Source organism: Syngnathus floridae, chromosome 5, assembly GCF_059516105.1.
Source record: "Syngnathus floridae isolate MCC-2025c chromosome 5, RoL_Sflo_1.0, whole genome shotgun sequence".
NCBI classification, from domain to species: domain Eukaryota; kingdom Metazoa; phylum Chordata; class Actinopteri; order Syngnathiformes; family Syngnathidae; genus Syngnathus; species Syngnathus floridae.
The window spans coordinates 18979893-19004400 of NC_142417.1; the positions used below are offsets into that span (position 1 = coordinate 18979893).

Below are 24508 nucleotides of genomic sequence, written 5' to 3' on the forward strand. Positions count from 1 at the left end.
ACATAAATAAACTAACATTAACTGAAGAATGATAAAACTATCCCAACCTTTCTGCAGTTTGAGGAAAGTTAAAGACAAGGACTTTTTAGTTCCATTTTAAATAGAATTATAGACCAACTTCACAAAGTTCCTGTTGTCCCATGTTGTCCAAAGTTGCTACAGTATGTAAACGACAACCATCTGCTCTTATCAGTCCCAAGTAAAATCAGCGCGTTTTGTTGGTTTTGGTGTCACGATTGTGTGATTTTATTACATACTAAGTGGTTTCTTTTTTAAGAACGTTAATTTATTTTGAGATTCGAGACTTTTTACAGCCAGAAAATCCTGCTAATTCCATGTTGACAATTTTTAGACTTTTGAAAGATTGGTTTAAGACATTTTAATGGTAATTAAGGCCTTGTTTTTAGGTTCATGGATTCATTGCCGTTTAAGGCCTTATCTCATAGTCATTGATCTAATGATGTAGTACTAAAGCCTACTAATGCAGACGTGTGTTTACAGGATTGAAGCGACAAAGGTTTTGTCACAACAAAAGTATGAAAAGACTAGCATAAATATACACAACGGCAGGTGCGGCAACAATTAAGGAGAGTTACAGCAATGTGACATATTGAACAAGCAATGGTTTTCCTCATTCAAAACAGTGCTGGATTTTATGAGGGTTGGCCCAAAAATAAAAGAGTGTTTCATAACCATGCTGCAGAAACTTGAACAAAAAGTGCTACCAATTAAGCACTTACAAAAATATGTGTAATGGCTTTCTCACCCTGGGTAAAGCATCCTGGCTGAGAAGCTCCTGCAGATTCCTCATGATGGTCAGCACCAGGGTGTTGGAAGCAAATGGGTCACACAGGATCATGGACAGGTCCCTAAAAAGTACAGAAGGCCAATGAATAAACCAAAGATCAGAAAAGCTATGCCTAGCCCAGTTCCTGTTTTTTTTTACCCAAGGACTTGCTCTTGTCCTTTCTTGACTCCATCTAAGAATCCTTGCAACTCTCTGGCCCGCTTTCCATCCACAAACTTCTCTCGGATGCAGGCATCTAAGCACCATGTGAACTGTTGCAATTCACAAAATGAAATCATTAAAAACAATATTAATTTAAACAACCTCCAAAGTACGTAATGTCTGCCTATATGACTATAAAAGTTTACATTGGCTTAACTAATAAAGAAATTAAGAACCATATAAAAAAAAACAACGTGCTATTCCTTCTTACCTTCTGGCAGGGGTCGACAGAACAAATCTCACACTACCGTTCAAAAATTTGGGGTCACCCAAACAATTTTGTGTTTTCCATGAAAAGTCACACTTATTCACCACCAAACGTTGTGAAATGAATAGAAAATAGAGTCAAGACATTGACAACGTTAGAAATAATGATTTGTATTTGAAATAAGATTTTTTTTACATCAAACTTTGCTTTCGTCAAAGAATCCTCCATTTGCAGCAATTACGGCAGCTCCCACAAGTTGGATTGGTTGGATGGGCACTTTTTGCGTACCATACGGTCAAGCTGCTCCCACAACAGCTCAATAGGGTTCAGATCTGGTGACTGCGCTGGCCACTCCATTACCGATAGAATACCAGCTGCCTGCTTCTGCTCTAAATAGTTGTCGCACAATTTGGAGGTGTGTTTGGGGTCATTGTCCTGTTATAGGATGAAATTGGCTCCAATCAAGCGCTGTCCACTGGGTATGGCATGGCGTTGCAAAATGGGAGTGATAGCCTTCCTTATTCAGAATCCCTTTTACACTGTACAAATCTCCCACCTTACCAGCACCAAAGCAACCCCAGACCATCACATTACCTCCTCCATGCTTAACAAATGGCGTCAGGCATTCTTCCAGCATCTTTTCATTTGTTCTGCGTCTCACAAACGTTCTTCTTTGTGATCCAAACACCTCAAACTTGGATTCATCCGTCCACAACACTTTTTTCCAGTCTTCCTCTGTCCAATGTCTGTCTTCTTTTGCCCATCTTAATCTTTTTCTTTTGTTGGCCAGTCTCAGATATGGCTTTTTCTTTGCCACTCTGCCCTGAAGCCCAGAATCCCGCAGCCGCCTCTTCACTGTAGATGTTGACACTGGTGTTTTGCGGGTACTATTTAATGAAGATGCCAGTTGGGGACCTGTGAGGCGTCTGTTTCTCAAACTAGAGACTCTGTCAGGGTTTTCCAGGTTATCTTTATCGTATGATTATGTTGGAATGCAACCTGTGATAAATAACCTAGCTTGTCCCATCCTACACAAAGTCGTAAAACACCCCTTGCTATGTTTTGACTAGAGGTCAAGGGCTTTCTCTATTCAGTCCACTCTTACCCCCACCCTGTTTTTCTTAATAAAAATGCTCTTGCAGGAGCCGAGAGTCAGACCTCCATTCGAACATCGCTGTACGCACAGCGACGAATGGACTCTCCACCTGCAGGTGTCTAAGAGGACTTACTTGTCTCCCGTGTGGTTCTTGCAAAATAAGTTGGAGTGAGCGCAACTCTAACAGACTTTAATGTACTTTATCTTCTTGCTCAGTTGTGCAACGCGGCCTCCCACTTCTTTTTCGACTCTGGTTAGAGCCTGTTTGTGCTGTCCTCTGAAGGGAGTAGTACACACCGTTGTAGGAAATCTTCAATTTCTTAGCAATTTCTTGCATGGAATAACCTTCATTTCTAAGAACAAGAATAGACTGTCGAGTTTCAGATGAAAGATCTCTTTTTCTAGCCATTTTGAGCATTTAATTGACCCCACAAATGTGATGCTCCAGAAACTCAATCTGCTCACAGGAAGGTCAGTTTTGTAGCTTCTGTAACGAGCTAAACTGTTTTCAGATGTGTGAACATGATTGCACAAGGGTTTTCTAATCATCAATTAGCCTTCTGAGCCAATGAGCAAACACATTGTACCGTTAGAACACTGGAGTGATAGTTGCTGTAAATGGGCCTCTATACACCTATGTAGATATTGCACCAAAAACCAGACATTTGCAGCGAGAATAGTCATTTACCACATTAGCAATTAGAACACACCGTTGTAGGAAATCTTCAATTTCTTAGCAATTTCTCGCTTGATTGGAGCCAATTTCATCCTACAACAGGACAATAACCCCAAACACACCTCCAAATTGTGCGAGAACTATTTAGAGTAGAAGCAGGCAGCTGGTATTCTATCGGTAATGGAGTGGCCAGCGCAGTCACCAGATCTGAACCCCATTGAGCTGTTGTGGGAGCAGCTTGACCGTATGGTACGCAAGAAGTGCCCATCCAACCAATCCAACTTGTGTGAGCTGGTTCTGGAAGCGTGGGGTGCAATTTCTCCAGATTACCTCAACAAATTAACAGCTGGAATGCCAAAGGTCTGCAATGCCGTAATTGCTGCAAATGGAGGATTCTTTGACGAAAGCAAAGTTTGATATAAAAAAAAATCTTATTTCAAATACAAATCATTATTTCTAACCTTGTCAATGTCTTGACTCTATTTTCTATTCATTTCACAACGTTTAGTGGTGATTAAGTGTGACTTTTCATGGAAAACACAAAATTGTTTGGGTGACCCCAAACTTTTGAACGGTAGTGTATATATTTAAAATTAATTATTTTTTTAGTGGGTAGATCTTTGTGACTTGGTCATTTCATAAGTAGCTCGCGAGTTGAAAATGTTTGGGCACCCCTGCTCTAAATAATGCAAATGTTAGATAATGATTTACACCACCGGCTGCAAAAGTCATCAATACATGTGTACATTTGGAATATTATTAAAAAATGTATTCCAATCAGGCAGTTATTAATACACATGACCACCAGCACTATGTATCACCTTAGCAGATTGAGTCTGACAATATTTTGGCAACACATAACACATAACATCACTGAAACCAGATTTAGGTTTTTTTTTGCTTGTTGCCACCAATGACTTCACGCATGTGTGCTTCTCTCGCTCATAGTGCTCCAGCAAGGTTGATCTTTACTTGATCCCTTTTTTTTTTTATGTCTATGAGCTCAGCTAAATTTCCAATGTGAGTTAGTGTTGGCTCGTGAGTGAACAATTCGTTGAAAAGAAAAAACATTTTTCAGTGAATGTGAGTGAATGGATCACTTCCTGAAGTGTAGTAAAAACAACGTGCTATTCCTTCTTACCTTGTGGCAGGGGTCGACAGAACAAATCTCACTTATGTCTAAGTCATGGAGAGACATTAGCAATTCTGCTCGAAGAGTACAGTAGTGGACATTTCGTGTCCGTAGAAACAGTGTTCGCAAAAACTGCAACACCATATCATAAAGCTTAACGTTCTTCCCAATCATCTGGGTCAGCTTCAGGACCACCTAACTCACACACACACGCACGCACACACACGCACGCACGCACACGCACGCACACACACAAATAGGACAGTTAAACACTTGTGCAGGATCCTGTGTTTATGTGATTCAGTTGATTGCTATTAACACCTACTTTGCCTTGACGTCGCATTTTTGGCGATGGGCTGAAGAAATTGTGCAGAATAGAAAGATCACTGCTGAAGAGAGCTGCTTCTTTTTCCACAATATACTGCTTTAGGAGCGGTGAAACCTCATCCCCAAATAGAGCTTGGTTGTCCTGCCAGATCTGCCTTTTCACCTCCACAGCACACACCTTGTACAGCTCCTTATCAGCCATGACCATCTTCAGTTTCTTCTCAGGTACCTGGAGGGGTTGACAGTTTGCGTGTAGATTTTTCTTAGCTATCATGTAAACACGGGTCATCAGCTTTTTTAAAATTGAGAGCTACTTCTTGGATTCTGATTATTGCAAAGGGCGACCAGTTTGACACACAAATGTGCTGAACTTACAGTAGACAATGTCATTGTTTTGAGTTTATGTGTGTTTCAATAATGTGGGTCAATAGCAAATTCTACTCAGAATTGCCTGGCTGTGTCCATTAACAAATTTTTGACAGTGATTTAAAAGAAAATCCGTTTTTCTTAACATAATTGCACAAGGGTTTGGAAGGGTTTTCTAATCCATCCTTTTAACACAATTAGCAAACACAATGAACCATTGGTCGGCTCTCAGCGGAGGCTTCGTGGCTGTCTACCATCGATCATTGGACACGCAAGTATGGCTTCAGATCAAAAGGTTTGTATGGCTCCGAGCTCCACCTGCACCCTTCTTTTTGAGAGGTTGTCCCTGCTAGAGGGACGTGTCCGCCAGCTAGAACAGAAGAGTGCGATAACAGCAGAGAAGCTGTAGCTGATAACTTGATAACTGTAGATATGGCAGACACGCATGCAGGCTGTAATCAGCCCGCTAACCCAGTTAGCATTAGCCCCAAGTGGCTCGCTAACTGCGATGAGCCTGTTAAGACGCATAGCCATCCCGAGCCATCTCAGTCTACTGGCTCTCGCACTTTGGTCATAGGTGACTCCATTACCCGAAACATTGCGCTTAAAAATCCAGCCACAGTAATGTGTATCCCTGGAGCCAGAGCACCCGACATAGAAGCTAATCTTAGGGAGCTGGCTCACAATGGGTCTAGTCAACAGTGTAGGTCCAACAACAGTAGTTACTCAGATATAGTGATATACGTCGGCTCCAATGATTCTAGGATGAGGCAATCAGATATCACAAAAAAAGACATAGTGAAGACTTGTGATTTCGCCAGAAAGATGAGTGGGCATCGAGCAATTGTCTCTGGCCCCTTGCCTGCGAGAGGCAATGGAGAGGTTAAGTAGAATATTATCGCTTAATCAGTGGATGGATGGTTTCTGCAAGAATCAGGGACTGTAGTTTATAGATAAGTGGTCCTCCTTCAGGGACCACCCTGAACTGCTGAGGAATGACGACCTTCATCCTAACCGTGAAGGCGCCACCACTCTTTCTAGTAACATAGATTAATTACTGTTTGAGCCATTCATGACAGGCCACTGGGTCACAGGTGGCTAGGCCACCTGCTAGGATGGGTTTGGAGTCTGTTAAGATAAAGTTAACTCGCGCTAGGCTAGATTCCCATCATGCACATAGCTCCATTGTCAGGAACGGATGGAGCAGGGCGACCAAGTGCAGCTTGGACCAGGGTTTATTGGCGGAACTCAAAATACAGACTCGGTAAACTGACATGACTTAACAAAACAACATGACTTCCCAACCAAAACATACTTGAAACCGACAGGAACCAAAAGGACATGAAGACGACACGACAACAAAACAACAATGATCCGACGAGGGGTGAGGGGCAGACAGGACTTATATACACGACAGGTAACAAGAGGCAGGTGGGAGTAATCAAACTTATCATGGGCACACAGGAGGGGAGGGGCAAGCACAGAGACGGAAACCAAGACAACCGACACATAGTGGACGGCCGGGGACAAGACGTGACATCCATTTGTAGACTAGAGCGTCACAGTTTGAATAATGCTACAGCATACATTGACACACATTCTACTGAGGTAGTAGACAAGTCCAATTACTCCGCTCTGACCGGTCCCGCTGATGGCACGGTGCCTGCTCCTAATAATAGTGCGCGTCTCACGGTCATCTCTTCCCGCTGCGCTAATAAACTTTTCAAAGGTAATGCCGGGTCTAGACAACACAATCTTACAGAGGACCAAAAAGAAGTCTGCAGGGTCTAGAGAAGGCCTTGCCAACCCGAGGCTCCCGAGCCGCATGAGGCTCTTTGCCTGGTTTCATGCGGCTCTTTTACGTTCATATCAATATTTATGTTTGTGGGGTTGGTGCGTGTTCGCTTTGCTTGAGTTCAATATACCGTATTTTCCGGACTATAAGTCGCTCCAGAGTATAAGTCGCACCAGCCATAAAATGCCCCAAAAAGTGAAAAAAAACATATATAAGTCGCTCCGGAGTATAAGTCGCATTTTGGGGGCAATTTATTCGACAAAATCCCACACCAAAAACAGTCATGAAATAGCAACAACAGGCTAAACGATAGCAACGACAGGCTAAACGATAGGTATGCTAACGTGACAAACACAAACAAAGAGCTGAGAACGGGCCTGACGTAATATATAGAGTGATTAAGGACAACTATTACATGAATAACATGTTTATAAAAACATCGGTGTCACTCCAATTCATTAAATCCATCGATCGTTCTTTGTCAACAATGGGTCCGCACGGCCGAAGGCGCTTGCACTTCAAAATATTCCACAGGCTCATATAACGATAGATAAACTATATTTCAAATAACTATAATACAAGCCAATAATATTATCAAACCATCCGTGCACTTTAATTCCATTAAATCCATTGATCAAATTCCTCGTCCTTTGTCAACATCGCCGCGTGTGCGCCCTGACGTCAGCCAGCCTTTATTCCACAGATCTATATATATATTGTAGCATTAACAAAGTACAAGGATAGACGTGGGTTTGGTAAACGGCTCTTTATTAAACAAAACAAACTTCCAAGCGTGTGGCGGCGTGGACTTCCAGACAGATCGGGCGTGCGTAATGGCCATGTCCGACCCCCGCGCACCGTTCGCAGACAGCCACTCGGCCGAGCGCCGGCCCCTGACTCAGTAGAGTAGGACCGGGCGTGCGTAAAAGCCATAATAGTTTTTTAAACCTTCTATGTCACTCCAAATCCTTAATTCCTTCAAACTCTTTGTCCTCCGTGTCACTTAGAAATGATCACCGCTAATGATGCCGATAGGCCTTATGTGGGCACGGTTGTATGTAAACAACCGCCGCGCTACTGACGTCACTTGAAATAGTAATCCATTGGTACATCACGGTTCTCCAAACTTTCTTTCTGCTGCTCGATTACTGTTTTCAGCTGCATATTTTACAACTTGAAGTTTGTAACCTGCAAAATATGAGTTTCTTTTTGGTGCCATTTTTCTTAAGCCCACCCAGTTGATGAGTCACGGCCAACAGTGAAATTTAGAGCGCCCTCATCCAGTTTCGTCTGAAAATATAATTGTTTTGGGTTGTTTTATCAAAGTCAAAGTTTGCTTTATCGTCGATTTTTTTTTTATATACAAAGACACACAGAGATTGAAATTACGTTTCCACTATCCCTCGGTGAGATAGTACACATATGCATACAAGCAACACAAAAAAAACTCAAGAAGGCACAAACAATGAACAAATAAGAGTGTTGAATAAATGATAAATAAACAAATAATAATAAATAATAGTAATAAATATAAGAGGAGCAAAAATGGAGCAAGTGTACATACAGCAGACAGTGGACTTGGATATGGTGCTTTAAAGTGTTAATTGCTTTATTTGATGTTTTCTCTATTTTTTATGTTTTGAATATGTTCAAGATAAAGATATAAAAGCATGTGAAGTGATCAACTATACTAAAAATAACATGGGAAGTGGTCAACTATACTTGTAAGTGATGTCTTAATGATCAAGTAAAGATTTGTGAAAAAAAACATACAAGTCGCTCCTGAGTATAAGTCGCCCCCCCACCCAAACTATGAAAAAAAACGCGACTTATAGTCCGGAAATTACGGTAGTATTTTCGTCAAACGCACATGAGGAGAAATTCCATAAACCAGGAGGGGCAAACCCATTCAAGTAAACAATTAGTGTCGATTTCACTCTCAAAATGGCAGGGAAAAAATGCAACTAAACGAAAATATGAAGATGAACACAGGACGTTTTTAACAGAGTGGGAAGGTTTATATTTTTTTGTTGAACATAATGGCAAGCCATTCTGCCTGATATGTCAGACGTCATTAGCGCATTTCAAAGCTTCAAATCTTCAGCGCCACTTCAGCTCACTCCATGCTAACATCGATAAGGACTTTCCAAAAGGGACTAAATTTCGGAAGCGCAAGTTGGACACTTTGAAGAGTCAGGCAGAAAAACAGGTACAGTTTTTCCCAAAAAATACGAAGCACTCAGACTGTCACGTTTGCATCGTATCAACTGGCTTGGAACATTGCAGAGGCTAAAAAGCCATGCAATGAAGGGGAGTTCGTTAAAAAATGCCTCAGTGGCGTTGTTTAAATCTTGTCTCCTGAAAACAACAAACTAAAACGAATGGTATCAGACATCCAACAAAAAAAATTGCTTCGAGTAGCAACAACGGAATACAAGCCAGATTTGAAGAGGATTGTTCAACGCAACTTGCATAGTTGGTGAAAAAACGCTATTGTAAATGATTATGTTTTTGTTTGTGGACTTTGTTGAACTGAGAGTTTGTGTGTGGGGGACAGTGCACACTATGTTCATTGTTGAAAATGACTGACCTGTGGTCAGTAGGAGTCAATTATCATGTTGGTGTGCAACATAATATCACACAATAAATTTGGCTGAGCAGAGGTGTGTGTGTCCCCTCCGTGAGTCATCACCTTATCGTGGTGGAGGGGTTTGCGTGCCCCTATGATCTAGGAGCCATGTTGTCTAGGGCTTCATGCCCCTGGTAGGGTCACCCATGGCAAACGGGTCCTAGGTGAGGGGCCAGACAAAGCACGGCTCACAAGCCCCTTATGATGAATAAAATGAATGGCAGCTCAGAGTACCCACCCTTCTTGGAGTCCCTGGAGGAAATGCTGGAGAGCGCTCCTTCTGGGGACTCCATCGTTCTACTGGGTGACTTCAATGCTCACGTGGGCAATGACAGTGAGACCTGGAAGGGCGTGATTGGGAGGAACGGCGCCCCCGATCTGAACCCGAGCGGTGTTCAATTATTGGACTTCAGTGCGCGACACGGATTTTCATTAATGAACAGCATGTTCAAACATAAGGGTGTCCATGTGTGCACTTGGCACCAGGACACCCTAGGCCACAGTTCGATGATCGACTTTGAAGTTGTGTCATCGGATTGGCGGCCGCATGTTTTGGACACTCGGGCAAAGAGAGGGGCGGCGCTGTCAACTGATCACCACCTGGTGGTGGGTTGGCTCCGATGGTGGGGGAAGATGTCGGTTCGACCTGGCAGACCCAAACGCTCTATGAGGGTCTGCTGGGAACGTCTGGCAGAATCCCCTGTCAGGAAGAGCTTCAACCTCCGGCAGAGCTTTTCCCACATCCCGGGCGAGGCGAGGGACATTTCGTCCGAGTGGACCATGTTCCGCACCTCCATTGTTGAGGCGGCTGACCGGAGCTGTGGCCATAAAGTCGTTGGTGCCTGTCGTGGCGGCAATCCCCGAACCCGCTGGTGCACACCGGCTGTAAGGGATGCCGTCAAGCTGAAGGAGGAGTCCTATCGGGCCTTTTTGGCCTGCTGGACTCCGGAGGCAGCTGACAGGTACCGGATGGCCAAGCGGAACTCGGCTTCGGCGGTTGCTGAGGCAAAAACCCGGGCGTGGGAGGAGTTTGGCGAGGCCATGGAGAATGGCCGGACGGCTTCGAGGAAATTCTGGTCCATCATCCGGCGTCTCAGGAGGGGGAAGCAGTGCAACGTCAACTCTGTTTACAGTGGGGATGGCATGCTGCTGACCTTGACTCGGGACGTCGTGAGTCGGTGGGGAAAATACTTCGAAGACCTCCTCAATTCCACCTACACGCCTTCCATTGTGGAAGCAGGGCCTGAGGACTCTGAGGCGGACTCTCCAATCTCTGGGGTCGAAGTCACTGATGTAGTTAAAAAACTCCTCAGTGGCAAGGCCCCGGGGGTGGATGAGATCCGCCCGGAGTTCTTAAGGGTTCTGGATGTTGTGGGGCTGTCATGGCTGACATGCCTCTACAACATTGCGTGGACATCGGGGACAGTAACTCTGCATTGGCAGACTAGGGTGGTGGTTCCCTTCTTTAAGAAGGGGGACCGGAGGGTGTGTTCCAATTACAGGGGAATCACACTCCTCAGCCTCCCTGGCAAGGTCTATTCAGGGGTGCTGGTGAGAAGGGTCCGTCGGGAGGTCGAACCTCGGATTCAGGAGAAGCAGTGTGGCGTTCGTCCTGGCCGTGGAACAGTGGACCAGCTCTACACCCTCAGCAGGATCCTCAAGGGTGCATGGGAGTTCGCCCAACCAGTCCACATGTGTTTTGTGGACTTGGAGAAGGCGTTCGACCGTGTCCCTCGGGAGGTTCTGTGGAGGGTGCTTCGGGAGTACGGGGTGCCGAGCCAACTGATAAGGGCAGTTCGGTCCCTGTATCACCGATGCCAGAGTTTGGTCTGCATTTCCGGCAGTAAGTCGGATTCGTTCCCAGTGAGGGTTGGACTCCGCCAAGGCTGCCCTCTGTCACCGATTCTGTTCATAATTTGTATGGACAGAATTTCTAGGCGGAGCCTAGGCGTTGAGGGGGTCCGGTTTGGGGACCTCAGCAGTGCGTCTCTGCTTTTTGCAGACGACGTGGTGCTGTTGGCTTCTTCAGGCCGTGATCTCCAGCTCTCACTGGAGCGGTTCGCAGCAGAGTGTGAAGCAGTCGGGATGAGGGTCAGCACCTCTAAATCCGAGTCCATGGTCCTCGATCGGAAAAGGGTGGAATGCCCTCTCCGGATTGGGGATGAGATCCTGCCCCAAGTGGAGGAGTTTAAGTATCTTGGGGTCTTGTTCACGAGTGAGGGGAGGATGGAGCGCGAGATCGACAGGCGGATCAGTGCAGCGTTGGCAGTAATGCGGACTCTGTACCGGTCCGTCGTAGTGAAGAGAGAGCTGAGCCAAAAGGCAAAGCTATCGATTTACTGGTCGATTTATGCTCCTACCCTCACCTATGGTCACGAGCTATGGGTCGTGACCGAATGAACGAAATCGCGGATACAAGCGGCCGAAATGAGTTTTCTCCGCAGGATGTCCGGGCTCTCCCTTAAAGATATAGGGTGAGAAGCTCGGTCATCCGGGAGAGACTCGGAGTAGAGTCGCTACTCCTCCACGTTGAGAGGAGCCAGACGAGGTGGCTCGGGCATCTCATCAGGATGCCTCCTGGACGCCTCCCTGGGGAGGTGTTTCGGGCATGTCCCACCGGTAGGAGACCCCGGGGACGACCCAGGACGCGCTGGAGAGACTATGTCTCTCAGCTGGCCTGGGAACGCCTTGGGATCCGTCCGGGAGTTCCTCCTGAAGCTGCTGACCCCGCGACCCAACCCCGGATAAGCGGTGGATGGATGGATGGATGGAGAGGTGTGTGTGTGTGTGTGTGTGTGTGTGTGTGTGTGTGTAAGAGGAAGGGATGGGATGGGGTGATGGTCATGTGTGCCCATGTGTACGATGTGGCTCTTTGCGGTAACACAGTAAAAAATGTGGCTCTGCGTCTGACTTGTTGGCCACCCCTGGTCCAGAGCATTTTCTATTTGGGCTCCAGAGCTTTTGAATGCCCTACTGATAGGTATTAGAACTGCTACCTCAGTACAAACATTTCAGATACGATTAAAGACACATTTTTATGCCATGGCCTTTCATTAACCTGTGGTGGGCGATTCGGCTGGAGTTTTTGTTTTCTCCCCAGTGACGTGTCACGTATCCCTCCGCCCAGCAAAGCGGTGCTGCACAACAGCGGTCCACAGCCTTTTTACGTGTATAAAAGTGATCAAGTCATCACAAAAATCACGGGAAAACAATCCTACACAAGCCCCCCATAATGACGGTTTGTGTATAAAAGCTTCCTTTCAGTAATGTCCATCTTGATCTCGTTCTGTCTCTTCTTTGTGTGAATTATACGGCACTATTTGTCTGGCGGATGGACATGCGATCAACACACCACTTTTCTCCCCAGTAACTGTCACATATCCCTCCGCCCAGCAAAGCGGTGCCGCACAACAGCCGTCCACAGCCTTTTTATGAGTGTATAAAAGCGATCAAGTCATCACAAAAATCACGGAAAAAATCCTATACAAGCCCCCCATAATGACGGTTTGTGTATAAAAGCTTCCTTTCAGTAATGTCCGTCTTGATCTCGTTCTGTCTCTTCTTTGTGTGAATTATACGGCATTATTTGCCTGGCGGATGAACATGCGATTAACACACCACTTTTCTCCCCAGTGACCTGTCACATATCCCTCCGCCCAGCAAAGTGGTGCCGCACAACAGCCGTCCACAGCCTTTTTATGTGTATAAAAGCGATCAAGTCATCACAAATATCACGGAAAAAATCCTATACAAGCCCCCCATAATGACGGTTTGTGTATAAAAGCTTCCTTTCAGTAATGTCCGTCTTGATGTCATTCTGTCTCTTCTTTGTGTGAATTATACAGCATTATTTGCCTGGCGGATGAACATGCGAATAACACACCACTTTTCTCCCCAGTGACCTGTCACATATCCCTCCGCCCAGCAAAGCGGTGCCGCACAACGGTAGTCCACAGCCTTTTTACGAGTATATAAAAGTGATCAAGTCATCACAAAAATCAGGGAAAAAATCCTATACGAGCCGCACTAGCCGCAGGGTTCAAAGTTTGAGAACGGCTTATAGTCCGAAATTTACGGTAGGTATTTTCACTCTCATACTGGTCACAGGAAGTTCAACATGGCACCTCATGGCAAAGAACTCTCTGACGATCTAAAAAAAAAAATATTGTTCTACATAAAGATGGCCTAGGCTATAAGAAGATTGCCAACACCCTGAGACTGAGCTGACCATACAGCGGTTTATGGTTTAAGTGGACAAGTTCCATTTAAAACAGGCCTCGCCATGGGCAACCAAAGAAGTTGAGTGCGCGCTCTCAGCTTCATATTCAGAGGTTGGCTTTGGAAAACAGGCGTATGAGTGCTGCCAGCATTGCTGTAGAGGTTGAAGGGGCGGAGGGTCAGTCTGTCAGTGCTCAGACCATACGCCGCACACTGCATTCAATTGGTCTGCATCGCTGTCATCCCAGGAAAAAGCCTCTTTAAAAAAAATTGGACAAGGAAGCTCGCAAAAGGGTTGCTGAAGACAAGCAGACTAAGGATTACTGGGTTACTGGAACCATGTCCTATGGTCTGATGAGACCAAGATAAACATATTTGGTTCAGTTGCTGTCCAGCGTGTGTGGCGGCAACCAGGTGAAGAGTACAAAGACAAGTGTGTCTTGCCTACAGTCAAGCATGGTGATGGGAGCGTCATGGTCTGGGGCTGTATGAGTGCTGCTGGCGCTGGGGACCTACAGTTCGTTGAGGGAACAATGAATGCCAACATGTACTGTGGAATACTGAAGCAGAGCATGATCCCCTCCCTCCGTAAACTGGGCCACAGAGCAGTATTCCAACAAGATAACTCCAAACACACCTCCAAGACGACCACTGCCTTCCTAAAGAAGCTGAGGGTGAAGGTGATGGACTGGCCAAGCATGTCCCAGACCTAAACCCTATTGAACATCTCTGGGGCATCCTCAAACGGAAAGTGGAGGAGCGCAAGGTCTCCAACATCCACCAGCTCCGTGATGTCATCATGGAAGAGGATTCCAGCGGCGACCTATGAAGCTCTGGTGAACTCCATGCATAAAAGGGTTACGACAGTGCTGGAAAATAATGGTGGCCACACAAAATATTGACATTTGGGTCCAGTTTTGACATTTTCAGTTGGAGTGTATTCACTTTTGTTGCCAGCATTTTACACATTCATTGTTGTATTTTGAGTTACTTTGAAGTAACAATAAATTTACTTTGCTATCCAAGCTCTACAGCAGGGGTGTCTAAACCTTTTGCAAGGAGGGCCAGATTTGATAAAGTGAAGGGGCCCAGGGGCCAATACTTTTTTCAGACATTTTTTAACTACAGAAATTTCATGCAAATACATACTGTTATTAAACAAATTTCATTGTCCCAATTGTCTTTATTTTTTTAAATGAAAAAATAACCAAATATAAGCCACTCAAGCAGATGTGACCAACTTTAAAAACACAAATTCTGCCTTTCATTCATATCTGAAGAGTCAGATAACATTGAACAAACTATGAAATAATTTAATTTACAAGAGTTTAAAATTATTTTTGCCTCATGAACATTTTAAACAGGAGTTGTAAGTAATGCAAAGTTGTCTGTTATTATTAAAACTTAAAACAAGTGAATTTTGCTCTTGTCATTTACAATATTTTTCAGTAGTTTGTGTCACATCTACAGGTTCTACTGGACTTCCTCTGTCAGAGGCCTCAGGTGGTGCGTGTTGGCGACAAAATCTCCGCCAGCATCACGCTGAGCACGGGGGCCCCCAGGGCTGCGTGCTCAGTCCATTGCTCTTCACCCTGCTGACGCATGATTGCACTGCAACCTACAGCGACAACCGCATAGTGAAGTTTGCTGACGACACGACTCTGGTGGGTCTCATCACGAAGGGCGACGAGACTCGGTACAGGTCGGAAGTTGACCTTCTGACCACGTGGTGCAGGGACAACAACCTCCTGCTGAACGTCGACAAGACCAAGGAAATTGTTGTTGACTTCCGGAAGGGTCACACAAAACACCTGCCGCTGATCATCGATGGTGCTGTGGTGGAGAGGGTGAGCTGCACCAAGTTCCTGGGGGTGCACATCAGTGAGGACCTCTCCTGGTCCGCAAACACCTCGTCACTGGCAAAGAAAGCTCAGCGACGCCTGTACTTCCTGCGGAAGCTCAGGCGTGCATGTGCTCCTCAGGCAGTCCTGTCTACATTCTACCATGGCACCGTTGAGAGCGTCCTCACCAGTTGCATCGCTGTCTGGGGTGGTAACTGCACTGAACAGAACTTGAAGGCCCTGCAGCGCATAGTGAATACGGCTGGTAAGATTATTGGTGCTTCGCTCCCCTCCCTGAAGGACATTTACACTTCCCATCTCGCCCGCAAGGCAACCTCGATTGCGAAAGATGTGAGTCACCCGGCTTACTCTTTGTTTGACCTTCTGCCCTCTGGGAAGAGGTACAGGAGCCTGCGCTCCCGCACCACCAGACTCGCCAACAGCTTCTTTCACAAGGCTGTTAGGACCCTGAACTCGCTACCCCCTTCTGCGTAGCGTGCGGCACTGTTGCGCTATTTTCTGGAATGTCTTCGTAATATTTAATATTAAGTAATTTTTACTTTTGATTTACTTTTGCCTCACAGCCCCACGTGATGAATCGCTGTTGTGATGCGAGTTCAGCTTGGAGCTGCTTGACTTTATCAGCGCGGTCACTCCCTGTTAGCTTGTCGTATGTGTTAGCATGTTTAGTCTGATGGTGTCTCTTTAGGTTGAAATCCTTAAACAAGGCAACAGTCTCTTTACGAATTAGACAAACACAATTGCCTTGATTTTCAGTGAAGAAGTATTGTAATTCCCATTTCTCTTGAAAGCGACGGCCCTCAATGTCAACGTTCCTGTTTTCTTTGCAGTCGCCATGGCAGAAATGAGCAGAGAGGGCTGGTGCTGCCACCTTTTGGTAATAAGAGGAATTACAGTTTCAAGTTTCATGATTTTTTTGTTTTTTTTAATTTAGTTTGACAGTGCAGGCGGGCCATGAATAATACATTATAAGACCGAAGCTGTGGGCCGTATGAAATATGACCAAGGGCCGGATTTGGCCCGCGGGCCGGACTTTGGACGTGCTTGCTCTACAGTGACTATTTAACATTGGATCAGTGTCATTTCTTCAGTGTTGTCCCATGACAAGATATAATTAAAACATTACAGAAATGAGAGGGGTGTACTTACTTTTGTGAGATACTGTATGTAAATATTGCATTAAAAATCAGACGTTTGTAGCTAGAAAGCTAGAAATTCATTTTTCACATTAACAATGTATAGTGCATTCCTGATTATCCTCATTGAACAGAATGGCGATTTTATTTTCAAAATAAGGACATTTGTAAGTGACCCCAAACTTTTGAACGGTAGTGTATATACGTACAACAAGCCGTCATCCGTACTGCTTGTCCCCATGGGGGGGGCGCGGGCGTGCTGGAGCCTAGCCCAGCCATCATCGGGTAGTAGGCAGGGGACACCCTGAACTCGTTGCCAGCCAATTGCAGGGCACACAGTGACGAACAAACATCCGCACTCGCACTCATACCTACAGGCAATTTGTAGTGCTCAACTGGCCTACCAAGCATTTTTTGGGATGTGGGAGGAAACTGGAGTTCCTGGGGGAAACCCACACAGGCACGGGGAGAACATGCAAACTCCACACAGGGAGGGCCGGAACCCGCACCCTCTGAACTGTGAGGCGGACGTGCTAACCAGTGCGCCACCAAGCAGCCCTGTGTACGTATATACATAGTAATATGTAAACATGTATACATGTATACATGTATACATGTATACATACATGTATACATACATACATACATACATACATACATACATACATACATACATACATACATACATACAGACAGACAGACTGACAGACTGACAGACAGACAGAGACGCACGCACGCGCGCGCGCACACACACACACACACACACAAACAAACACACTCACATACGATTGATACATGTGAGCTTTGCGCTTGTTTTTGTTTCTCCATCTACTAGATGTTAGAAAATAATTTTCTTTGCAGCAATGATTCTGATGGCTGGGCAATTCCAATTATTGAATCGCATTTTAAAAATAAAAAACTATACGTATATAAAAAGGCACTCTTATCCAGATCCTTGACGACGCGTAATGAGACATATTGTGTTGTGAATTGAAAAGCGATTGTTTTTTTCTTCACACCCCATTCCTATAGTTTTGTGTATTAATTTCTGTAAATCTGCTGTGCCTTATCATTTCATATTTTACAAGTCATATTAACGAAAAACCAAGCGGTGGCCTGAAATATTTGAACAATTTGAAAGTTATACTCATTACAAATGCTGACTTCTGTCTTTGGTTGAATTGTGTCATATAATCATTTTTTTCTAACATTTCAAACAAAAATATAAAGCATGTATCAATTACTTCTGTTATCGTATCAATCGAAATCGGTAATACGTAGACTTTCCTTTCCCACACATACCTTGGGTAAATGTTTAAGCACCTGCATCACCACCGGTTGAATGGATGACATTTTGACCAGTGGGAAGCTTTTCTCCAACAACTCTTCAAGCTTTCCATACCTGTACATGTGTGAAAAACAACAAACACATTGGGACTGGCACCATCAGAAACTGAATTTAATACCATAAATATAGTTCCTGTTATTCCTGTTCCTCTGTTATTCTGCTCTAACAAATGAGTTGATTATGATGTCATTCATGACTAGAGCTAGGGAACCACCCAAAAAAGTCATTACAAAGTTCTTGGCCTGTGGCTTTGTTGGCAAATTGTACCCCATCCCCCAAACAAACAATTACAGTCTCCATAAACGTCTGAGCGTCCAGCCTAGGCTCTTTTCCATGATTGTGGCAGACATTTTATCCACCTACATACTCCTGGACCCAAAAGCTGCTCACAAACTCTTTCTCCACTGCCAGCAATACCACTGAACCTTCAAAAAAATTCACCAAATTCAAAAAAACCTATGATTCACTTCATAGGTGTCTGATAAACTGAAGAATATATTATTTTATGCTAGTTGCACGCACTATTTCTTTAGTGTATTCTTGTGCGCGAGTCAGCAAGATTTGAATGATGCACAATTCAGCTGCAAGCATTACATAGTTTGTGAACGCTGATCATTCATGGACTTCCGTGCCTCTTATGAAACGCCATTGTTCACCCATCCATCCATCCATCCATCCATCCATCCATCCATCCATCCATCCATCCATCCATCCATCCATCCATCCATCCATCCATCCATCCATCCATCTGGTTAACAGCCAATCACAGGGCACACGAAAACGAACAACATTTAATTTTTTCAACATGTAAATGTTTTTTTTACTTGAGTGTTCAGTGCTTGGTGCTCAGGTACCAAGTGCAATATACGTAGCATAATGGAGTAGAGTAGACCACAACATTCATCTTTTTGGGAATATAACTGTGAGTGAACTATTTATTCAGAGCACACTGCAGGAAGGTTTGATTTATAGCATATACAATTTTGATCTGTTATAAGTTTATTTCTGGCCACACCTCTCACACCCCTGGGCCACACTTTGAGATCTACCTAAAATGGAAACTGTACTGCACTGTAGGGTTGTTACGATACTAGAATTTCAGTAGTCGGTACCAATACCTGAGCTTTTCCATGATTCTCGATACTAATTCGGTACCACGGTAAAAAACAACAGAATCCACTTAATTTTAAAATCACTAATCCATCTGTTATAAACAAGAAGGCTTGTGCACACATCCTCGCCATGTGCCCAAACGTACATTTGCATATTTGAGTCTTTGTCTGCGCACTTTGTCTATGTGTTTGACATTAAATACTTTTGGTAACCGTATAGCCCCAGCTGACTCATGCCGAAATGATGGCACGTAGGCATATTCGGGTTAACGTCTTTATAATGTAACGTGTCACAACAGTGATAGTAAAAGGACGAATCTATAATTGCTCCGGTTGCATCCGCCTCAAATGCAATAAATACTCTACACATGAATCTTTGAGCGATCTGGCTTCTCAACAAGCCGGCGTGTTGGACTTCCAATCCCACTTGCTGAATCCATTGTTATGAAAGACTGAAAGTTTTCTTCTTTTTCAGCACCGCTGACTACTGCTCTGTCCTGCTCACATGCGTATACTGCCCCCTTCAGTTCCGGCAAGAATCGACACAGCTCGCAGAGTGAAAAGTTAAATATTTGGTTCTGACGGTACCACAAAAAGCAGGTATCGACATATTTTTTGCGTGTTGGTACCGAATTGGAACCGGAAGTATCAGTTCTTGTAACAACCCTCCTGCACTGTACTGATTTTGTCCAAGGGATGACCATTGTAACCAAGAAGCAACTCTGGGACCACTAGATTGGTGGAATATTATTTTCTTTTGCACCAAAGGAGGATAGACCTATATAGGCTATTTATTTGTATCTGTATGTTTAATTTGGGAATCTCAGCTACATTTGACATAATCTGGATGGGTAAATGATTCACAAAATTAGCTGGAAAACAAATCAAGTCTAAATAATAAATCAATCTTATTTTTAAAAATGTTAGAATTATTTTCCATTTTCAATTTCACGGACCACCTGCAATACCACCACGGACTACTAAAGGACCACGGACCACCGGTTGACAATCCCTGCTGTACTGTAAAGTCTCATGCTACGTACAGACCGGGGATGTATTCAGCATTCCTGACAGCACGATTCCAAATAAATTCAATACAGTTCACACGGCCAGGCACTCTTGCATAATTGGTGTTTGAAGCATTCAAAGTGTAAATTCTGCTTCTTTGCCCATTCTACATAGTGAACTTTTGCCCGTGTCACGTTGGCAACAGCCAATTGAGGTTGAGAACGTACTTACCGTATTTTTCGGACTATAAATCGCGGGTTTTTTTTCCATAATTTGGGTGGGGGAGCGACTTATACTCAGGAGCGACTTATGTGAATTTTTTCACAAATTTTTACTTGATCATTAACACTTTACTTACTGACTGTCTGCTGTATGCACAATTGCACCATTACAACCAAATTGCTATTATTTATTCATTGTATGTGCCTTCTTATTTTTACTTTTTGTATTGTTTACTTGAATGTTTTGTTTGTCTGTGGACCAATTGGGTGTAATATGTCTTGTCTCCACCGTGGGATAGTAGGAAACGCAATTTCGATCTCTTTATATGTCTTGACATGTGAAGGAATTGACAATAAAGCAGACTTTGACTAGTATAGTTAATCACTTCACATGTTATTTTCACTTTAAACCGCATGAGGGCGCACTATGGCTGTGGAATAATTGGAGCCTCACTGACAATGAGTTCCATTCACTGACTTCCAAAGTTGGGAGATTTAAGGATTTGGAGTGACACAGATTATTCGATAAACTTGTTATTTATGTTATAGTTGGAGTGACACAGATTATTCGATAAACTTGTTATTTATGTTATAGTTATTTGACATATAGTTTATTTAGAGTAGCAACGTGTATGTTGTAAGACTTCAGTAATTTCCGATTTTCTAGGGAGGCCGTGAAAGCAGCAGGGGGGTGAAACGGAAGAGCGATCCAGGGCGCTTGCATGTGTTGGCTCACATGTTGAGCTCTTGATTTGTGAAATAAAGAGCCGGTTACCAAACCCACGTCTTGCCTGGTACTTTGGTAACGCTACAATATAGTCATATACGTAGATCTGTGGAATAATTGCCGCTGCCAACTGACAACAAGGCTGACGTCAGCGGCGCACGTAGGTCCAGAATCAACAGCTGGTTTTTTGGGGGGGTTTTGACACACAGGATGAATATTCCGGTGGATTTAATGATTTGGAGTTACACGGGTGGTTCGTTAAAATTGTTGTTTATATTACATTTATTTGATATATCTAGTCTGACGTCAGCGGCGCACGTAGTTCCGGTGTAAACAGCTGTGTTGTTGTTGGTTTTTTTAAGTGACACGGAAGACGAAGATTCTGATGGCTTTATTGATTTAGAGCAGGGGTGTCCAAGTCCAGTCCTCGAGGGCCGCATTCCTACATGTTTTCCAAGTTTCCCTCGTTAAACACACCTGTGCAGGAGCCTGATCATTGAATCAGGTGTGTTTAACGAGGGAAACTTGGAAAACATGGAGGAATGCGGCCCTCGAGGACTGGACTTGGACACCCCTGGTTTAGAGTGACACGGATGGCTCAATAATTGTTGTTAATATTATTGTTATTTCATACATAGTTTATATATTGTTATATGGGCCTGTAGAAAATTTTTAACTGCAACGCGCCGCTGACGTCAGACTTGTTTCCATAAAGCAGGTCAAACTCGATCGATGGCTTTAATGATTTGGAGTGACACAGATGGTTTGAGAAAAGTGTTATTTATGTTATAGTTATTTGAATAACTGTTATTATTATATCAGGCCTGTTCTCAGCTTCTTGTTTGTGTTTATGTCACGTTAGCATACCGTATCGTTTAGCCTGTTGTTGCTCGTTCATGTCTGTTTTTGGTGTTGGATTTTGTCGAATAAATTTCCTCCAAAATGCGACTTATACTCCGGAGTGACATTTATAGGTTTTTTCACTTTATTGTGCATTTTATGGCTGATGCAACGTATATTATGGAGCGACTTTTAGTCTGAGAAATATGGGACTACATCATGCACACAAACAAGAAGACACAGGCAAATTAAGTTGTTTTTTTAAACACACACACACACACACACACACACACACAATGTGTGCGGTGAAATAAAAACAATGCGATACAACAATAGCATAGCAGTAGCCCACAGAAGCTGAGGCCCAACATGGTATACATACAGTGCTACGGTGTTCTGCATCGTGAGGGTGGCACTATTCCTACTACTAAAGGCACGAGAATGGTCAGCATGGGGAGACTGAAAAAAGTGCCGCAGGTACTGTATGCTTGAACACTTTAAGAAGAAAATGAGCAAATTAACACCTGCAGACAATGGAAGTTACCCTACTGTGGTTTCCTGCAGGAGGCATCAGTGGCTATGTTTACATGGACACTTTTATTCAGGTTAAAATTCTAATCGGAATAAAAATGTACTGATCATAATTTTAATTCGAACTCTGATCGAATTGAAGAAATGTTGTACATGTAAACGTAGCTACTGTTATTATACACAACATAACGTGTGAGGAGAAATGCTTATAGCACCACCTGGCAGTCACTAAAGGACAAACTAAAACTTCAATGATCATACCGGTCCTCCTCCTTGCCCTCAGCAATCGTAGCCACTCGCTCCATCAGCTTTTCTCTGAGTTCATCAAAGACTGACTGGTGGAACTCCAATCTGGGTGTTCCGTGGAGATCCAGAAAAGGAAGGGCAGACTGGAGAGTTGGCAACAAAATGCCATTTTCCATCTATGGTCATAAGATACATCAAATTGTTATTATTAGTATCTTATCTTAGTATCTATTATTAGTAATGTCTAAACATGAGCACAAACTTAAAATCTTTTGTGATTGCCTTTTTTAATCATTGAAAATAAATATTTTAGTAACATGGCTATGATTCAGACTGAAACTTTAAAGTCCCAGAGACATCTTTTTTTTTTTTCCAATTAGAACGGAATTTGATAGAATGTATAAAGAGAACACATTTGCCGCATTAGAAATTAAAAATGGACACCGATTACTAAGAATAAAGCTAAAATTAAATGCCAGTTTATCGATCGGGTTCCGCACGCAGCCACACTGGTGGCGCCATTACTGCGACGTCACAAATTGTGCATCCGGATCTCAACAAACCCAAACAACATGGCGGATGATAGCGACAGCTCCGTTTCTAACGGCAATATTAGCATGATTTTATCCAATTCAGAAACCTCTTTTGACGCAGAATATGCTGAATCTAGCAGTTCACTTGAGCTGAGCTGAGCACGTTTTCTGAATTGTGCCCCTCCCGTCACTCTGGTTAGGTTGGCATAGTAAAAAGTGCTCTTGGGGGCTTTAGAGCGCCAAGTTGATCTTGGCACACGAAGAAATGACCACCTGCAACGTTTGGTTTAGGTTTTATAAGCATTTTTAATTTTATTGCTTAAATCGCATTTTCTCGACGAGCTGAGCACGTTTTCTGAGATGTGCCTCTGACGTCAATCTGGTTAGGTTGGCATAGTAAAAGGTTCTCTAGAGGGCTTTAGAGTGCCGAGTTGACCACGGCGCATGAAGAAATGAGCATCTGCAGCGTTTGGTTTAGGTTTTAGGCGCTTTTTAAATTTTATTGCTTAAATCGCATTTTTTCGACGAGCTGAGCACGTTTTCTGAATTGTGCCCCTCCCGTCACGCTTCGACATACTTGTGTTTACATTCACTGAAGCTAAACGAACGAACGGAAGAAGTCACTTCCGGCTTCTTCCCCAGTCTAGAAGGAGGCCGCTCGGTGCAGTCAAACTCGTCTGCGCGGCAAATTTAAATAAAATTTTTCAGAGCAACAGCTTCCTTTTCATTGTTTTGATCGTCAATTTATATTTATAAGCCCATAAGCTAACTAAAACCGATTTATACATATACCGGTGTCTCTGGGACTTTAAATAGCTTATTTTTAATTGAAAAACAAAAATCTGCATAATTGTTTGGGTCAATAACTATCGTATTTTTTCGGACTATAAGCCGCTTTTTTTCCATAATTTGGGTGAGGGAGCGACTTATACTGAGGAGCGACTTATATGTGAAGTTTTTCATAAATTTTCAAAATTAAAAAAAAAAGTGAAACCGCGATAAACGAACCGCGATGTAGCAAGGGATTACTGTAATTTGAATTTCAAGTGACGTCAGTGGCGCGGCGGTTGTTCGCATAAAGGACAAAGATTCGATCACGGGATGACGAAGGGCCCCACTACTACCGGCATCATGAGCGGCTTTGTTTGTAAGTGACACGAAGGACGAAGAGTTTGAAGGATTTAATGATTTGGAGTGACACAGAAGGTTTGAAAAACTATTATGGCTTTTATGCACGCCCGGTCCTACTCTACGGAGCTCTCTTTCACATCCGTGGATGGAAGTCGGGGGCCGGCGCTCGGCCAGGTGGCTGTCCGGGGACGGTGGATGGGGTTCGGACATGGCTTTTACGCACGCCCGGTCCTACTCTACGGAGCTCTCTTTCACCTCCGTGGATGGAAGTTGGGGGCCGGTGCTCGGCCGGGTGGCTGTCCGGGGACGGTGGATGGGGCTCGGACATGGCTTTTATGCACGCCTGGTCCTATTCTA

At 43.9% G+C, this 24508-nt stretch overlaps 1 protein-coding gene and 1 pseudogene across 1 annotated transcript in view; one reads left to right on the forward strand and one right to left on the reverse strand.

The window, feature by feature from the left end:
- nelfb (negative elongation factor complex member B) overlaps positions 1-24508 on the reverse strand; it is a 45033-nt gene that overhangs the window by 15434 nt on the left and 5091 nt on the right. The window contains exons 2-7 of the mRNA XM_088376102.1: positions 22503-22663; positions 17757-17856; positions 4447-4677; positions 4131-4316; positions 947-1059; positions 767-869 (exon numbers count right to left, since the gene is read on the reverse strand). Of these exons, the coding sequence (XP_088232228.1) occupies positions 767-869; positions 947-1059; positions 4131-4316; positions 4447-4677; positions 17757-17856; positions 22503-22663 (894 nt within the window). The remainder of the gene's footprint in view (positions 1-766; positions 870-946; positions 1060-4130; positions 4317-4446; positions 4678-17756; positions 17857-22502; positions 22664-24508) is intronic.
- LOC148398454 (uncharacterized) lies at positions 5116-5868 on the forward strand (annotated as a pseudogene).